General features: G+C 39.5%; 1 protein-coding gene across 1 annotated transcript in view; it reads right to left on the bottom strand.

Annotated features, from left to right (window-relative positions):
• LOC139710663 (uncharacterized) overlaps nucleotides 1-7035 on the bottom strand; it is a 44044-nt gene extending 37009 nt beyond the window's left edge. The window contains exons 1-3 of the mRNA XM_071622585.1: nucleotides 6976-7035; nucleotides 3349-3627; nucleotides 1825-2001 (exon numbers count right to left, since the gene is read on the bottom strand). Of these exons, the coding sequence (XP_071478686.1) occupies nucleotides 1825-2001; nucleotides 3349-3626 (455 nt within the window). The 5' untranslated portion in view covers nucleotide 3627; nucleotides 6976-7035. The remainder of the gene's footprint in view (nucleotides 1-1824; nucleotides 2002-3348; nucleotides 3628-6975) is intronic.
• Between the last annotated feature and the right edge of the window lie 9619 nt (nucleotides 7036-16654).

Below are 16654 nucleotides of genomic sequence, written 5' to 3'. Positions count from 1 at the left end.
CTTAAATTCTTGATCTTTCCTCACAAAAATTATCCTGTTCATTTCTCTCTGTCAGTAGCAGTGCTCTCTTTTCCTATTAAATAAATTTTATGTCCTTCCTCTTCTTTGTAACTTTGTTCAATTTATGCTGCATCACACCCATTCAATAGTCCCTCATCACTATACTTAGATTTTGTATGAAACCATGAGACTTTTTAGCAAGAAAATATACAAATTGATATCTCAAAATTCAGTATGATTTTTAACATTTGAGAATGAGTATCTGTAGCAAACCTTATAAAGTTATCAGTTAGCACAGTCTCCTTGTACACATGTAGTTCTTGTACATATGAGAAAAGGTGAAGGAAAGGAGGAGACTTTCAGCACAAGAAGTCTTGTCAAGCGTGTACCCTGATGTCAGGACTCACTGTCAGAGGCATCCAGCTACACTATGCTGAGTCATGTCAGTGTATCATACCATACATATATTTCAACTTTCACTCCTTTACTGCCAATCACCAACACTGTTAAGCTCAATAATAATGCCCTGAAGCTATTTCATGAACAGTTCACATACATATTGGCACGAAAGTAGGATATGTCATTCTCTTCCATATTAGATGTGCGTGTAATTCCGTTACCATGTAATTCCGTTACCACAATTACAGAAGAACTGAAGGAGATATTTCACAAAATGTTTTGTGACTTTTCAGGGAGTCACATGTAGAGAAAAAATTTACAAGTGGAGAAAAAATCAGTGATTAGTTTGTTCAGGAGAAAACTTTTTTCAATTTTATGGTAACGGAATTACGTCAATTTGTCAGTAGATTTTGAACATTTCTCCAAAAAATATCATAATGAGAGTGACTGAATGCTTCATTAAATGTGATTGTTGAAGCATAGGAAGAAAGATGTGGAAGTATGGATAAAGCAGAGAGATATTTAAGTTGTTTCATTTTAAATTTTCATTTAATATTGTAAGATTTTATATAAATACAATAAATAGTCTTCCAACTTTAAAAGTGTGTACAACAAAAACGAGGAAAGTTATTGGTAAAGGGTTTTTTGTTTCCGTAAATACAACAATCCGTCTGTACGGGAAACTGAAATTTCAGAGCATTTACTTAACTTTGAATTTTGCTGTTTTTGCCCTTCCCATACGGAATTGCCCAGATACAGTTTTCATCTATTTAAAGAAGCAGTCTTCAATTTCACAATTTTACAAAACATACAATTGAAATGACAAATTCATTCTCATACAAGGACATGACAGTATCTTTAACTTTAATAAAATTCAAATAGTAACTGTTGATGAATCGAGAACTATTTCTGAGAAAAGTATAATATAGTAAAATATTACAACTATACAGCAAAACCGAATTTTTTGTACAATTAACTAAAAGCATTTGATGAAGTAAGCTGATATTTGCATTTTCTTTTCTTTCTTTTTTGTTATATTCACAACCACTGAAGGATGAATGGAACAAATCTGGAATTAATATCTCAGTTACAATGTCCCACAAAGACAATGTCCAATTGTACATGCACCTGCCTTTTTGAAAAGTTATTACATTAATGCAATGAATATCAATGTGAAGGATCTTTACAAACATTAACATTTCTTTATCAAACTCAGTCTCACCGTACATGTATGTATGTATCATGTGCGCATTCCTTTATTGGTCACACACATGTACACAAAACAAAATATTGACATGAACAAGCTACAGTAAACAACATTAGAGAAAGTTTCCACATCACAAAAATATTCCACATTTGACTTACAATTTTCATGCACATACATGTATGTAACACGGATTAGAGAAACTGGTACAATATACTTACATTGTGTGTTGTGAAACATCCTCATATAATTGTTTAACTATCCTGGAGCGCCACTTCCTCTCGAGTACAACGGGGCTGTCCTCCTTCAATAGCTTCCTCACATCAGCGGGCATTGTCGGTAGAGTGTAGTTTAAATGCCAGTCTGAGTCGACAGATGCATATCTCTGAACAGGATTTCTGGAAGAGGAGCAATACATGTACAATACATAAATCTGTGAACTCACTGCAGTCTTCTTGCACTAAGTTAATGGGATTTGTTGTGTGTGTGTATACTTTTTTTTTTCTGTGAACATGTACACTTAACATGAACTTTAACACCAAACAAATAATGATCTGTAAGACAGCACCACAATTCGAGCATACCGTATAATAGGGTTTGTGCCCCCTCAGTGATGGTATACATCTGAAGTATTGATTGAGGTGAGGATTCAGCATGTAACTTTTTCGAGGATACACTAGTTTTAGAAACCAATGCATGAAACGTTAAAGAGGATACAATCCTACAAGAGAATGAAAGTTTACTTGATTAAACTAGGTTTTGAAATGGCTGAGATATCAAAAAAGAAAGGAAGAAAGAAAGAGCCCCTTGTAACAGGTGGGTTCTACTTTTTTTTTTAATACAGCTGTATTAGGATTGCTTTGTTGTGACCATATCAGCCACGTGACGTCAAACCAATTTTCATCAAATAAACTTTGAATTCCTCTTAGAATTACATGTTCGTTTATATTTCAGAAGAGGTTATCATTATTTAACAACAACAACAACAATAGTCGGACACCTGAAACCCCTCTCAACTAAAACTACACAACTGTATACCATCCTTTCAAAGGTACGGGCCTTACAAGACTATGTACTTGAAACATTTGTACAATGCACGTAAGCAACACCCACTACTAGTAGTTTTCACCTTCACAACATGTACAATTTGTACATGATGTACTTTGCCATACCGGTAACATACATGTACTGCAAAACTTAAACTTCATGATACACACAGTATCAAAAGACAGCCACTGAAGAATCAATGGAACAAATCTACAATCACCATCAAAGGTACATCTTGTACAAGTACAGCACGTCCCACAATTACAATGTAAAGTAGACCAGATTGTACATTGGAATTTCATTTTGTGCAGGAGTAGAAAAAGGTCATTTGTACCAACAGACAGTTTGGCTTCTTAATTCACTGAAATACAACGTATAAAACAATTGTGATAATCATGGTGACTATAATTCATGAAATTCTTATCAACGGTGCTTGTTAGCACATCCATCTGACAACAAGCCTGGTATTTGGCATATCAATATCAAAAGAAAAAGTTGCAGTTGCATTCAATGCAAAACAACGAAATGGACGCCTGTTAAATTGTCAACTGATGGTCAATTCTTTTCCACATCACAAAAATATTTCACATTTGAAAAAAAATACGATTGTCAGATACAGTGTACCATGGATTAGAAAAAAAACCAACAACCTTTGTAGTACAATATACATTGTACAAATACATTGGAATGTAACTTACTGAGATGTTGGAGTTTGGGACATTTCTTCATCTTGCTGCTGTTCCACATCATTGTTTTCTTGAACAAGTACTTGTATCTTGGATCTGTTAGGTGGCAAATCCTCGTCAAGGTCGATCCAATCACTCCAGTCCTCACTGTAGACCTGAATAATCGGAACAGTCGTCTCTGGAAGCTTAAATGTCTCCTTCACCTTCTTCAAGAAACTCTTAATGTTGCAGTCATTCTCCACTGCGACTATCTTTTTTGATTGGCAGCATGACACATGGTAACGCAACATCCTGAAAACACAATTAAACAGTGGAAAGAGACCACAGCTATAAATGCATGTAGTGTCCAGGAGGATAACGCATACTGGTTTTGATACACTGGTTGTGCACGGATGTACAAGTGTACAGTACATGGCTATGTACAGTACCTCACAAGCTGATTGACGGTCCATACAAGGCATTTAAATCCATTTAACTTGAAATTGACTGAAATTATTGTGAAGTATATGAGCACAATTCATTAAATGGGCCATTCCACGGTTTTAGACATAGTGCTCTTTTGAAGGAGAGTTTAGTGTAAATGCATTCAACCTCTCCATATTGATTCAATTGTTTTCAATGTTTCTTACTGTACAGTCTTAGGCCTAAAAATTACCATGATTCAGGAGATGAATAAAATGTAAATAAAAATAAAATATTTGCCTTACTGAGGTAAAATTAAATCTGTTATTGACATAGAGCTAAAGGACAAGGCGTCTGCCTTTCTGATGTGTTATATCAAATAACTTTAATAATACATGTATTACCTGCATGTTAGATTTAGATACATATGTGTGATGCATAATAAATATCACTTGTAATTGGATACTGCTTGGTAAAAGTTACTAAATGGGTGCAAGATTTAAAAGTGCTCAGGTAAACCCATTTGCACCTCCAGAGACTCCAACCCAAAGCACCTTCTGATCTGGAGATTCTACCGCCTGAAACCCCTAGCAAACGGGAGACTCCAAGTTGATGTGTGCGAAGCGCCAAGTTCCTAGGGTTCTAGATGCTCTCTGGTGTATCTAAGGCTTATTTTGTCAACAAACAATAGCAATAAGTAAGAAATCCTTTCCAACAGGAGACACAGAGCCAGGGCGGGAGAAATTAAATCTCAAGAGGGAGAACGGGAGATTTTGCAATAATGGGATTTCGGCGGGAGATCTCCAGTCGAAAACGGGAGAGTTGGAGTCTCTGCACCTCTCAAACATCACTTGCGTACATGCCCTGTATGAAGGACATGTCCGTGATATCTGAAGATCAGTAATTACTGTGCAGCTGAAGATAATCAAATTCAGTGAATGTCAAAAAAAAATCCTCCTTTCCACTGGGACTTACATGTGTCATTACATACAATGTATAGTACATAATAATATATTGCATACAATGGAGGCACATACTACATTTAGCAGGTCTAACCATACCTGTGATATAAAGACAAAATCATAATCACACACACATCTGAGCAAAAACTGTTTGGTGTGCAAATCACAGACACAGCCTCTAATCTGATGCTAAAGTATACTTTGTACTTCAAGGACACCATACACTTACCATCCACCTCATAGACATTCAAAGTCTGAAAATTTGACATCTTTGATGTTTTAAACACATGCCACTGCTGAAGGCCAATGACCTCAAAAGCATGCAAGTGTCTACTGAAGCTGATAGTCTTGTATAATTTAGTACTTATAAACATACCAAATGGTGTCATTACAAAGAAGCTACATGTAGGAACTTCACCTTCCCAAACACAGGAATGTCTTCTCCATGATCTGAACAACATCAGTCAAAATGACATCATTCTCTTTGAAGTCCATGAAATCTACTGTCACAGATGTAGCCTTCCACAAATGTACATCATCATCAACCAAATTGAAAATGTATTGTCACTCAGTTTCCTTTGAAGAAAATGAGGAAGACTGTGGAAAGAGATCTGATCCTTGACACAATCATGAAGGGAACCTTAAGTTCCTCATAAAACTAAACGGATCCTCCATTCATCTGCCAGCACTGCAGAAACTGGTGTCGGGAAGCAAGGGAAAGCACCACATTGCGAAAATTCCTAATGGTGGCAGCTATGCGTTTGAAGTACCAGTTGGTGCTTTGCCTCAAATCACATGCACCAAAAATTCCTCAGAGGTCCCATTTCTGAAATAAGCCGATGGTAGTGAATAAGATTTTAAAGCTGTCAGGGGACAGTTGTGAAAACATTGCATTTTGATCAATCACTTGCTGTTGCAGAAAAGGCACCCAGGACTTCTTGATTACTGGTGCCAAACATATATATCTCCCTGCGTGAGAGATACAACTCCCATATCTCAGAATCTTCCAGAACAAATTCTCCAAACATTATGCCATCATTCTGAGAAGGCACATAACTTTTGCGAAGCTGACCCAGCAATATTATCGTTCTGTCGCAAAATTCTCGCAGAAATAGCAACAGGCTTGCAACGTGCATCACTCCTACCATACCTGACACATTGCAAACTGTTCATCAGTCTTCCAACTCCCTCATATGTCAGAAATCCTTGCTTCACAACTTCCTTCAATACAACCTTTATCACGATAGGAAAACCCCTTCTAACATGTCATGCATAGGATCAGGAGGCAGACACTTTGTAACCTCAAAGTGCTGCAGCTCACTGAATGGGCAAGGTCTCAATACCCCATACACTGAACAGTTTTGCTGGTTAACTTACAAGTACAGCGTTTAAGTGATAAGCATGGACATCAGCTGTTCTGAGCACAAATTCAGATTCAATGAATCTCTGAGATATCTCTCTGCTCGCCATACAGGAACGACAGATGCGTCCAGATGAGAAATAAGTCGAAAAACCGCCGACAGCATGACTGGATAGGTTGTCCCCACACATACACGTAGCTATAACCAGATAACAGTGCCCAATCTGGTACTTTTATGTTCAGTGCCATCAACACCTAACTCTCAAACCATCTGTTCTTCAGATCATTCATGAGTGGTCTCAACACAACCTCACATCCATATCTCTGCACAAACTTGTTCTTCACCAGCAATGTAAGGTGAATGTTTTTTAGTGTTGATCTAAATTTACACCGTGCAGGTCTCTAACGTTACTATGAAATAAACAGCCAACATTTTCTGTTGTCCTCGTTTAGCACCAAGCAAGACTACCAAGAAGAGGATTAACCACCTCAACAAACTCATCGCTCACATCAGTGACAGTAGGCCTATGTCGCTATATGAGGACAATTCGAAGTGCATTTGGATGAGCCAGAAAAGAGTTGCTGTTCTTGAAATGAAGACCAGGCTTGTAACCTTCTAGAAAATCTTCACTCATTACTTGTAAAGTTGTAAAAATGTGCAATTCGAATGTGCAACTGCATGCCATGCATCATCCTGCGCAGTGTGTAGCAGTGTTGTTATACAGACTACACGCGTGGGGACGTCGTGAAGCCCCGGAGACCGCGCCGGTAGTGTGGCGGCTGTCGCAGTTGGGGCCACAGCACAGCCACAGGCAAATTGCAAGCACGACACACGACTTGAGATTGGAGAAATAAAGGATCTTAGCCGTGCAGAAACAAACCTAATAAAATCATAATTATTGACCATTTACTCACTTCAAACTTGTATAAACCGATGCTTGTGTTATAAGCCAATTAGACTGTAGAACTGTCAGAATGCAGTACTCGACGTCACCGTACGGAATAAGATGATCAACCCGGCCCTGGCCGGCCCTCCCGATTTTACACGGCCTGCGCCCGTGGCCGCCGGCGCCGCTCGCGCTGGCCGCGCCGCTGCATGCTGGTCACAGAACTCTAGTGTGGTGCTGGTGCGGTGAAATGCAAGTGGCGCCCGCCCTCTAGCGTTCAGCGGGGATAATCGAACCTGGGTCGGCAGCTGCAAATCGATCTACGTTAGTACAGTGGTCAGAAGACTTCGATGGCATGGCTTGTGTCAACCTTTTCAGCGCTCTTACTTTCAAATTATCGCTTCTTTATGTGAATGAAAGTGTACACTTTTTGGAGTGAAAACTAGTCAAATAATCCACTGTTATATCATATTTTCTCTAAAGCGTGAGGGTACTTTTTCTCCTCAAGAAAATGGCAAGAATTTTTGTCAACTTCACAGGAGTCATGTTCGCTGAAATGTTATTTTGTAGTAATGTCATATAACCTCCCTTAAAAATTATGCTACAATTCTTTTAATGCTTATTATATTATGAATTTGAGCAATTGAAAAAAGGTTAAAAACTGACCAAAAAAAAAAAGTTTAAGATTTTTTTTTTTTGTACGGGTACCTCTTGTAGGTTAAAATTTCAAATATATACATAAGTTTCTCAGACACAATACACGTTCACTTTTTTTTTGCCATTTACTTTAAAAGAAAAATATTTATATCTAGCAACAAAATAAACAGACCATTAGCAGCTAATAGTATCACAACCTATCATCATGACTATAACTTACGTTTCTGTGAAATTTCTCAAGATATAATTTCAATCAGAGAATTTTATCTGCTCTTTATCTATTTATTATTATTTTTTTTAATGTGAGTCTATAACATAGATTATTGTAAGACTCGGGTTCAGTTTTTGGTATGTCATTAAATGAAGTTTCTATAATTTACTCGTTTATTCAATTTAATCAAAAGTTCTCTTGAGAGCTTTCACACTTTCCCGGATCGCGCTACACATGCACAACAGGGACTGTTATTCAACACTGCATTTACAGAATATAGATGGCTTATTATAGATATAAACTGGACTTCTGCTTATTTGGATTTTCATGATTGAAACAACCACAATAAAATGACGGCAATACACAATATCAATTCAGAGTTATATATTAGGTTTCTTATTCAAATGAATACTTGACAAGTAGAGTGAATTATTTGACTACTAGGCACCGGCGTAGCCAAGGGGGGGGGGGGGGGGGGGGGGGGCGATGTGGGCAGTTCCCACCCCCCCCCCCAAAAAAAAAAAAACAAACAAACAAACAAACAAACAAACAAACAAACAATTTGTTTTGTAAAAAAGATTAGGACCGGGGATTTGGAAGGTGAAGGGATGTAAAATTACTTGTGTATAAACACTCATGTGCATGAAGCCTCTCCCTTTAACCTTTTATTAAGATCAGTCAAGACAGTGTGCACAAGATCGTTGAATTTCAATTCTAAAACAGAAAAATCTCTCTCGCGTGGAAGGGGGTATCCCCCTCCCACACACCCTCCCCCACAACACTTCGGGGTTTGTTTTTACTGGCACATTTAGATTGACAGATTCCAAAATGTTTTATCTAAGTTTGCATCAGATCCATGACTTCAATTCTATTAAATGTACAAGTTCCTCGTTTAATTTACCTTTCCCCCGCTCGGTCGCTGTCGGTCACTCTGGAGATTGACAGTTATTTCCCGAATGATTCCATAAAAGTGCGCATCATTCTATGTTAATCGTAAAATGCAAACGTTCCGTTATAAGGGAGGGGGCTATATACCGCTATCCCTTTACACATCCGTCTCCCTTCCCGACAACTTCCACGTATCATTAATTTTAGTAGGCCCACACGGTGATGTCGTCGTAACAACACTCGGAACGAGATACCACAATTAAACAGGGGCGTCACCAGCTTTTTTTCAAGGGGGGTGCGTTTTGACACTAAATGTTTACGATATTTTTTGGACAGACATTTGGAATATAGGAAGCTCTCAATCCCTTACAGTTTTTTTAAGGGAAACCGGCGCACCGGTAGCTAGGATTTCATCTTGGGGGGGGGGGGGGGGGTGAGGGTGTGGAAGTGCCGGAGAGGGTTGTACCCCTTATAAATGGATTATAGAATGACGGTGTGAAACGACAAATTACTTCCAGCGATATCAGGGGAACGGCATAACGACCACATGCGAGCGAGCGGAGCGAGCGAGCTTGAAAATTTTGACATTTTACAGTCCAAAAACTGCCGTTTGTAGCCATATTCTTTTGCTTTGTAAATTAAGGGGGGCGCACCGGGCGCAACTGCTGGTAATTACTGGTAGCAACATCAGGTAAATGGCATAATAATTAAATGCGAGCGAGCAAAGAGAGCGAGCTTGGAAATTTTGTCATTTTACAGTCCAAAAACTGCCATTTGGAGCCATATTTTTTCGCTTTGGAAATAAAGGAGGGGTAGGGGCGCACCGGGCGCAACTGCCGGTAATTACTGGCAGCAACATCAGGAGAATTGCATAACAATTAAATGCGAGCGAGCGAAAAGAGCGAGCTTAAAAATTTTGATATTTTACAGTCCAAACACTGCCATTTAGAGCCGTATTTTTTCGCTTTGGAGATAAAGGAGGGGTGGGGGCGCAACGAGCGCAACTGCCGGTAATTAGTGGCAATAACATCAGAAGAATTGCATAACAATAATTAAATGCGAGCGAGCGAGCGAGCGAGCTTGAAATTTTTGATATTTTTACAGTCCAAAAACTGCCGTTTGTAGCCGTATTTTTTTGCTTTGGAAATTAAGGGGGCGCATCGCGCGCATCTTACTGCTGGCAATATCTGGCAGCAACATCAGGTGAATGGCATAACAATAAATGCGAGCGAGCGAAGAGAGCGAGCTTAAAAATTTTGATATTTTACAGTCCCAAAACTGCCATTTGGAGCCATATTTTTTCGCTTTGGAAATAAAGGAGGTGGGGGGGGGGGGGGGGCGCACCGGGCGCAACTGCCGGCAATTTCTGGCAGCAACATCAGGAGAATTGCATAACAATTAAATGCGAGCGAGCGAGCGAGCGAGCTTGAAAATTTTGACATTTTACAGTAAAAAACAAACAAAACTGCCGTTTGTAGCTATATTTCTTCGATTTAGAATTTAAGGGGGCGCATCGGGCGCAACTCCTGGCAAATACTGGCAGCAATATCAGGAGGGCATACTAGTAATGATTACATTCGAGCGAGCGGGACGAGCGAGCTTGAAAATATTACATTTTACAGTCCAAAAACTGCCGTTCTTTTCTTAGCAATATTTTTTCGCTTTGGAAATTAAGGGGGGAGGGGCACCGGGCGCAACTGCAGGCAATTACTGGCAGCAACATCAGAAGAATGGCATAAAGATTAAATGCTAGCGAACGGAGCGAGCGAGCTTGAAAATTTTGACATTTTACAGTCCCCAAATTGCCGTTTGTAGCTATATATTTTTTGCTTTGGAAATTAAGGGGGCGCACCAGGCGCAACTGCCGGAAATTACTGGCAGCAACTTCAGGAGAATGGCATTACGACTAAATGCGAGCGAGAGGAGCGAGCGAGCTTGAAAATTTTGACATTTTACTGTCCAAAAACTGCCGTTTGAAGCTATATTTTTTTTTCGCTTTGGAAATTAAAGGGGGGGGGGGGACGCCCGGTGCGCCCCTCTCCCTGGATCCGCCACTGGTAGTCAAGGGTGTGGGTTTATGTTCATGACTGGGGGGGGGGGGGGGGGGTATGACCAGCGAGGTGGCGTCGAAGTGACCAAGCGGGGAAAGGATGTCCAAAATCTGCACTTTAGAGCATCCCCTAAACTAATTGTGCGTGTTTGTTTGTGTGTGTGTATTATAATGTACATGGAAAAGTTAGGAATTAGCCCAGGTCAAGTCTTTTCATTGGCAATGCAAGACATTTTTACATAGACTAGTATGTAAAGCAACACTGCAAAATCAATGATCTAGCTTTGATATAACGAAGCGTAAGGTACAAAGGTGTACATTCTACATCACATTGCGCAACATTGTAGCGACTCTTCGTTCGGATGTACCGAGTACACTGCGCACATCCTGCTTATATGCAGAATGCCAACCAGGAATCACGCTGAATCACAATCTTTTATCGGGTCCGGGGTTTTTAAACAATGTTTCACACTGTATCTATACCTATCTAATTATGGTTAAAAGAAATCATAGAAAAATATCTTATTTCTTGATCACCCTTTCATTCAAAAGCAGTTTACTAACACTTGAATTACTATTTCGCTAAGTCTTTTTTTTTTTTTTTTTTACCAGCGGATTGGGAGGGGGCGCACCCCTACCCCCCTCCCCCCGTAGTTACGCCACTGCTTTTGGGTGAAATAATTGGACAGATTTCTTGAATTCTAACAAAAAAACAAGAAAATCTTTTCATCGCGGGAATTATGATTATGTGGGGTGGGGCAAATGGTACGCTTGCCTTCCAACATTTCTATGGGGGCAACATTTTTGTTTTCTTTCAAAAGCAAGAAAATCTTCTCATTTCGGGAATTATTAATTATGGGGGGGGGCAAAATTTAAATATGCTTGCCCCTCCAATATTTTTATGGGGTAACTTTTTGTTTTTCTGTCAAAAAAAGAGATAAGAAAATCTTCTCGTCTCTGGAATTATGGAGGGGGGTGGGCAAAATGATACGCTTGCCACTCCATTTTTTTTTCATCTTTTTTTAGTGAGGCTAGGGCTCGCTCTTGGGCTGGCAATGGATTGGTCAGAAGTAACGTACATAGACCCTAAGTAGCACACGTATCTCCGTATCGTACGGATGTACAGTACGGTCGATAAATAGTAAACACTGTAGAATACTAATAGATATGTATAAAATCAGTGCTGCCAGAACCAGGGGTGCGAATTGATTTGTGTGTGTGTGTGTGTGTGTGTGTGTGTGTCCTGGTGCAAAATATAAAGAAAAAAATAAAAAAGAGTAATCATCTAGCATCCGGCGTTGAGGTCGCTCGCAGACTGATTTTTTTTTTTTTTTTTTTTTAAGGATCTGAAGGGGGGTGCGTTCGCACCCAACGCACCCCCCCCCCCCCCCCCTGGTGACGCCCATGTTAAATCATTCAATTATCTGTGAATGCTTCTTTTTCTATTTTTCTTACTGAATAGAAAAAAAAAATCCAACTTTTCACCAAAAGTGTAAACCAGATCGCTGAATTTCATGTCTAAAAATACAAAATATTCCTCGAGTGGAACGCCCCCCTCCCACAGATATTTCAACTCAAAGTTCCCCTCCCCCAATCGTGAAAACGGATCGATGCCCCTGTCCCTTCCATTCCCTTCGTCCTCTCGAGCCCTTTTTACACTTGTATTTCTTAACCCCGGACTTTCTCTGACCCAGGACTATCGTTAATCCCGTACCAATTTTACAGCTTTTTACACTCGCCAACAAATCCCGTTTTACATGTTTTATACTTTCTCTTGTCCGGGGGGCTAAGGAGAAAACTGACCTTTTTACTCTCGTATTTCTTAGTCCGGTACTTTCCAAAACCACATGAATATTCATGATTACGCTCTGCACTGGACACGTACACGCACGCACCGGCAGCACTTGATTACCTCGTTTCTGATTGGTCAGTGGGGTCGGACTTCGTCTCCTTCGCTTTATAGTCCAGGATTATTTTTTCGTTCTGTTTACACTCGCTTGCTTGGCACCGCAATTGCTTTATGCGGTGCTAACCGGCTATTTTGCAGGGCCAGATAGTACCGGACTATAGGTGGGGCTAGCCCACTTTGGCAAGAATGAGTGTAAACAGAAAGTGGGCTAAGGATAGTCCCGTACCAACGGTGGGGCAATATAAGGCCCCCCTTAGCCCCACCGTTGGTACGGGACTAAGCAAAAATTTACAAGTGTAAAAAGCACTTCGGTCACTCCGCTCTCTCGCACATATATTTCTTGTTTTAAAGGGGTCGGATAGTTTTGATTGAGACCTAATTACAGGTTTCCAACATTTTTTGGTGAGATAATGAGAAATCTCTTATGAAATATGAAAGAGCATGTATCAGTCCATGAGGAATTCAACGTTTATTTGATGAATATTGGTTTTGAAATGGCTGAGATATCCAAATCAGAGCGATTCTAATAAAGTGTGGGACCCACACTTTATTACGATTGCTTTTTGTTACTTTGTTTTTGGATGTTTCAGTCATTCCAAACCCGATTTTCATCAAATAAACTTTGAATTCCTATTAAAATGGTATGCTCTGTAATATTTCATTATACGGTTTTCTTGGTATCTCGCAAAGACTTAAAAGCCCAATTCTCATCTCCACCAATGCTGTACCATCCCTTTGATGTTTTGGCCCACCTCCATCAATTAAACTGAACGATGCCCCTGGGGATGATTGCTTTAATTGACTTAAATCAAGAAAATTTAGAAACGCAGTAGGTATAAGGAAATATAACTACTATACATACAATGAATATTTTTTATATATATTATTTAATTGACTTCTTTTTTGCATTATGCAGGGCGAGGCTATGTTTTTAAAAGTGAGGGTGTCAAAATCGTTTTTCAAAAAGAAAACAAAAGAAAAGCGAAACAGCAACAAAAAGGTCTTTATATTTTTGACGTGCAATTTTCGGCCGAAAGTCGGCTGACAAGCAAAAAAAAAAAAAGCAAAAAAAAAAAAAAAAAGAGAGAGCAAAAAGTCTTCACATTCTTTGCTGCCACTTCCCTCCCATCTTTTATTTCATGCAAAAAAAATGTCGGGGATGCGACTTCAATCCCTTTGTCTCCTGAAAAAAAAAAGAGGGGCAGTCCCCATCAAGCTCCCCAAGCCCCCCCCCCCCCCCTCCCCCCAATTGCGCCAGTACGGTTATGGGCTTGTAATCGTGATTTTTATGTGATGGTGACTATCATCAATCACCCCCCCCCCCCCCCCCCCCCACACACACACACACACTTTACAGATTTATACGCCGGTGTATGGTAGACTATAATATCATATGGCCACACTTTGAACATCGAGAGTTTTTTAAATATGCAAAAAAAGAAAAAAAAAATGTGTGCACCAGAACCTTTAACTGCAAATTAGTCTCCCTCGTGATGATAATTATGAGGGGGAATAGGGCTTATCTCCTCCCACATCCTCCTTCTTTGTCTCCTTCCACATACTTGCTACACTTCTCTGATTGACAATTGAAGAGTTTGTTCGCAAAAACCGATAAGTCCATTTTTGAAGATTTTGAAGTACAGTCTCTGTCATTAAGTACAAAATAACACCTTTTAAATGATATATTGGTCACAACATATATAAAGGTACATTTTTGAAGTTATGGTCAAAAGAAGCAAACATGTTCTTATTATTCTCTTTATTTTTCTTGACCTTTAATCGCAAATATCTCCATTTGGCAAGTATGGACTTATCGGTTTTTGCGAACAAACTCTTCAATTATTCCAAATAATCCAGCAAAATGTGCGCCAGATCGTTGAATTTCTGTTCTAACAATGAAAAAGCCCCCTCGAATATGTTTTGGGAGACGTATCTTGCCACCTTCCCATTGCTTAATTGGTCCCCCATGGCAATGTCCGAATTTTTCACGAAAAAAAAAGTGTGCCTCAGATCGTTTTATTTCAATTCTTAAAACGCAAAATCTCCCTCGGATGTGGGAGGGGGCACCCCTTCCCACACCCTCCCCCGTGGATAGACCTTGTACATACACAGTGACGATGCACATGCGGAATAAGAGCCAACTTTGATTTCGCCGTTTTAGCTTTTAACACTTCCCTGGAAAAAAAAAAAGCCCTATTACTTACATCATCTACCGGTATCTATTTTTTTTTTTTTGCGCGCGAAAAAACAATTTATAAGTATTTCACCAAAGGTTATCCAACAGATCGTTGAATTTCAGGTCTGAAAATGTAAAATCATCCTCATGTTGGAGGAGATATACCCCTCTCCTGGACTCTCGCTTTTATGCTTATTTTGCTTGTTTCCTGAACAGACAGCGTTCATGATATTCATCGTCATATAAGAAATTTATTTAGTTTATAACTTTTTGGAGCAAATTGTTTAATAATAATCTATATCAAAATACCGCTACCTATATCCTTATACTTATACCAGTGGGACCGTTTTAGGTTGATAAAACACGCAAAAATGCATCAAATTGCACCGTTTACAACATCGAAGTGCAAAAGTTCTCACTGATTGTGTGTGTGTGTGGGGGGGGGGGGATAGTACTAGTCTAGTATACTGTTGTACTCTCTAAAAAAAAATCGAGTGAAAATATTCACTCTTAAAAGAGTGAAAACAAAAAAGAGTGAATTTAGAGTGAAATTGGAGTGAATTTTGAGTGAAAATGTTCATTTTCACTCATTTTGGAGTGACCTCAGGGATCACTCGAAGATTTTGGAGTGATCCCTGAGGTCACTCTAAAACGAGTGAAAATGAACATTTTCACTCAAAATTCACTCCAATTTCACTCCAAATTCACTCTTTTTTGTATTCACTCTTTTAGGAGTGAATATTTTCACTCGAATTTTTTTAGAGAGTATATAATAGGAACCACATTTATAGAGCTGTATTTACATCCCAGCCATAATAGGAACCTATACATACAACCCAACTTGGAAACTTGGAAATCGAAATAAGGATGAACATGTTGATGGTTTGGTGTAGCTATTGGTGCAGATTAATGCACTGCACTGTATTTACTCATGATTCTCTAGATCTACAGAAAATTCATTCTTTCTTGTCTTTATATCTTGTCTTGGGCTGCGTTTATCAACTCCTTTTCTCGGCAGAAACAGGTTATCCAAACAGCTTTCAAGGAATTTTTACGAGTTGATAAACGCAAAGCTGTTTTGAAAGCCCTTTAGGAAAGCCTTTTACGAAAGGGTGCGTTTATCAACTCTCCTTTCTCGGCAGAAACAGGTTATCCAAACAGCTTTCAAGGAATTTTCACGAGTTGATAAACGCAAAGCTGTTTTGAAAGCCCTTTAGGAAAGCCTTTTCGAAAGCCCGAAATTTGTGACGATCCAAACAGGTTTCCTAAACAGGTTATCAGAAACCTGTTTGTAAACGCCTTTCGAAGTTGATAAACGCAAAGCTGTTTTGAAAGCCCTTTAGGTCGCCCTACTGCGGTTACGCAACCATGCGTTTCCAGTTTCTGAAAAGACGCGCGCCACGTAAAGTACACACTCGCTGTGTGTAATGCACGCATATGCTTGGAACAAGGAGGTGTTTCTTTCACCAACAAGGTTTGAGAAATAGAGTAACAACAGTCTCATTCCCTTTGATCCCATGTCTCATGCTGCCACTCAGAAATATTTGAAGTATGTGCTAAACTGGAGCTGCCTCACAGATAGGAAGACAATTGATTCATGTGCCATTGTATCATGACTCGTCACTCTCAAAGGAGGATATGTCTTTATGATGGTAATTGCTTTTCGCCGTCCCTTCTTAGAAAACAAGCGGGACATTAATAGTATACCACAGGCAGTCAGGGCTTTGGAAAGGGCTCTCGAAAGGGCTATGGAAAGGGCTATGGAAAGGGCTATCGATAGTTGATAAACGCAGCCGACGAAAACAAGCGGCACATT

The sequence above is a fragment of the Diadema antillarum genome, unplaced genomic scaffold (genome assembly GCF_040938485.1).
Source record: "Diadema antillarum isolate AM-2024a unplaced genomic scaffold, OU_Dant_1.0 seq00001552_RagTag, whole genome shotgun sequence".
Taxonomy (NCBI): Eukaryota; Metazoa; Echinodermata; class Echinoidea; order Diadematoida; family Diadematidae; genus Diadema; species Diadema antillarum.
The sequence above is the reverse complement of the archived record's forward strand: the minus strand, read 5'-3'. Positions and strand labels throughout refer to the sequence as shown.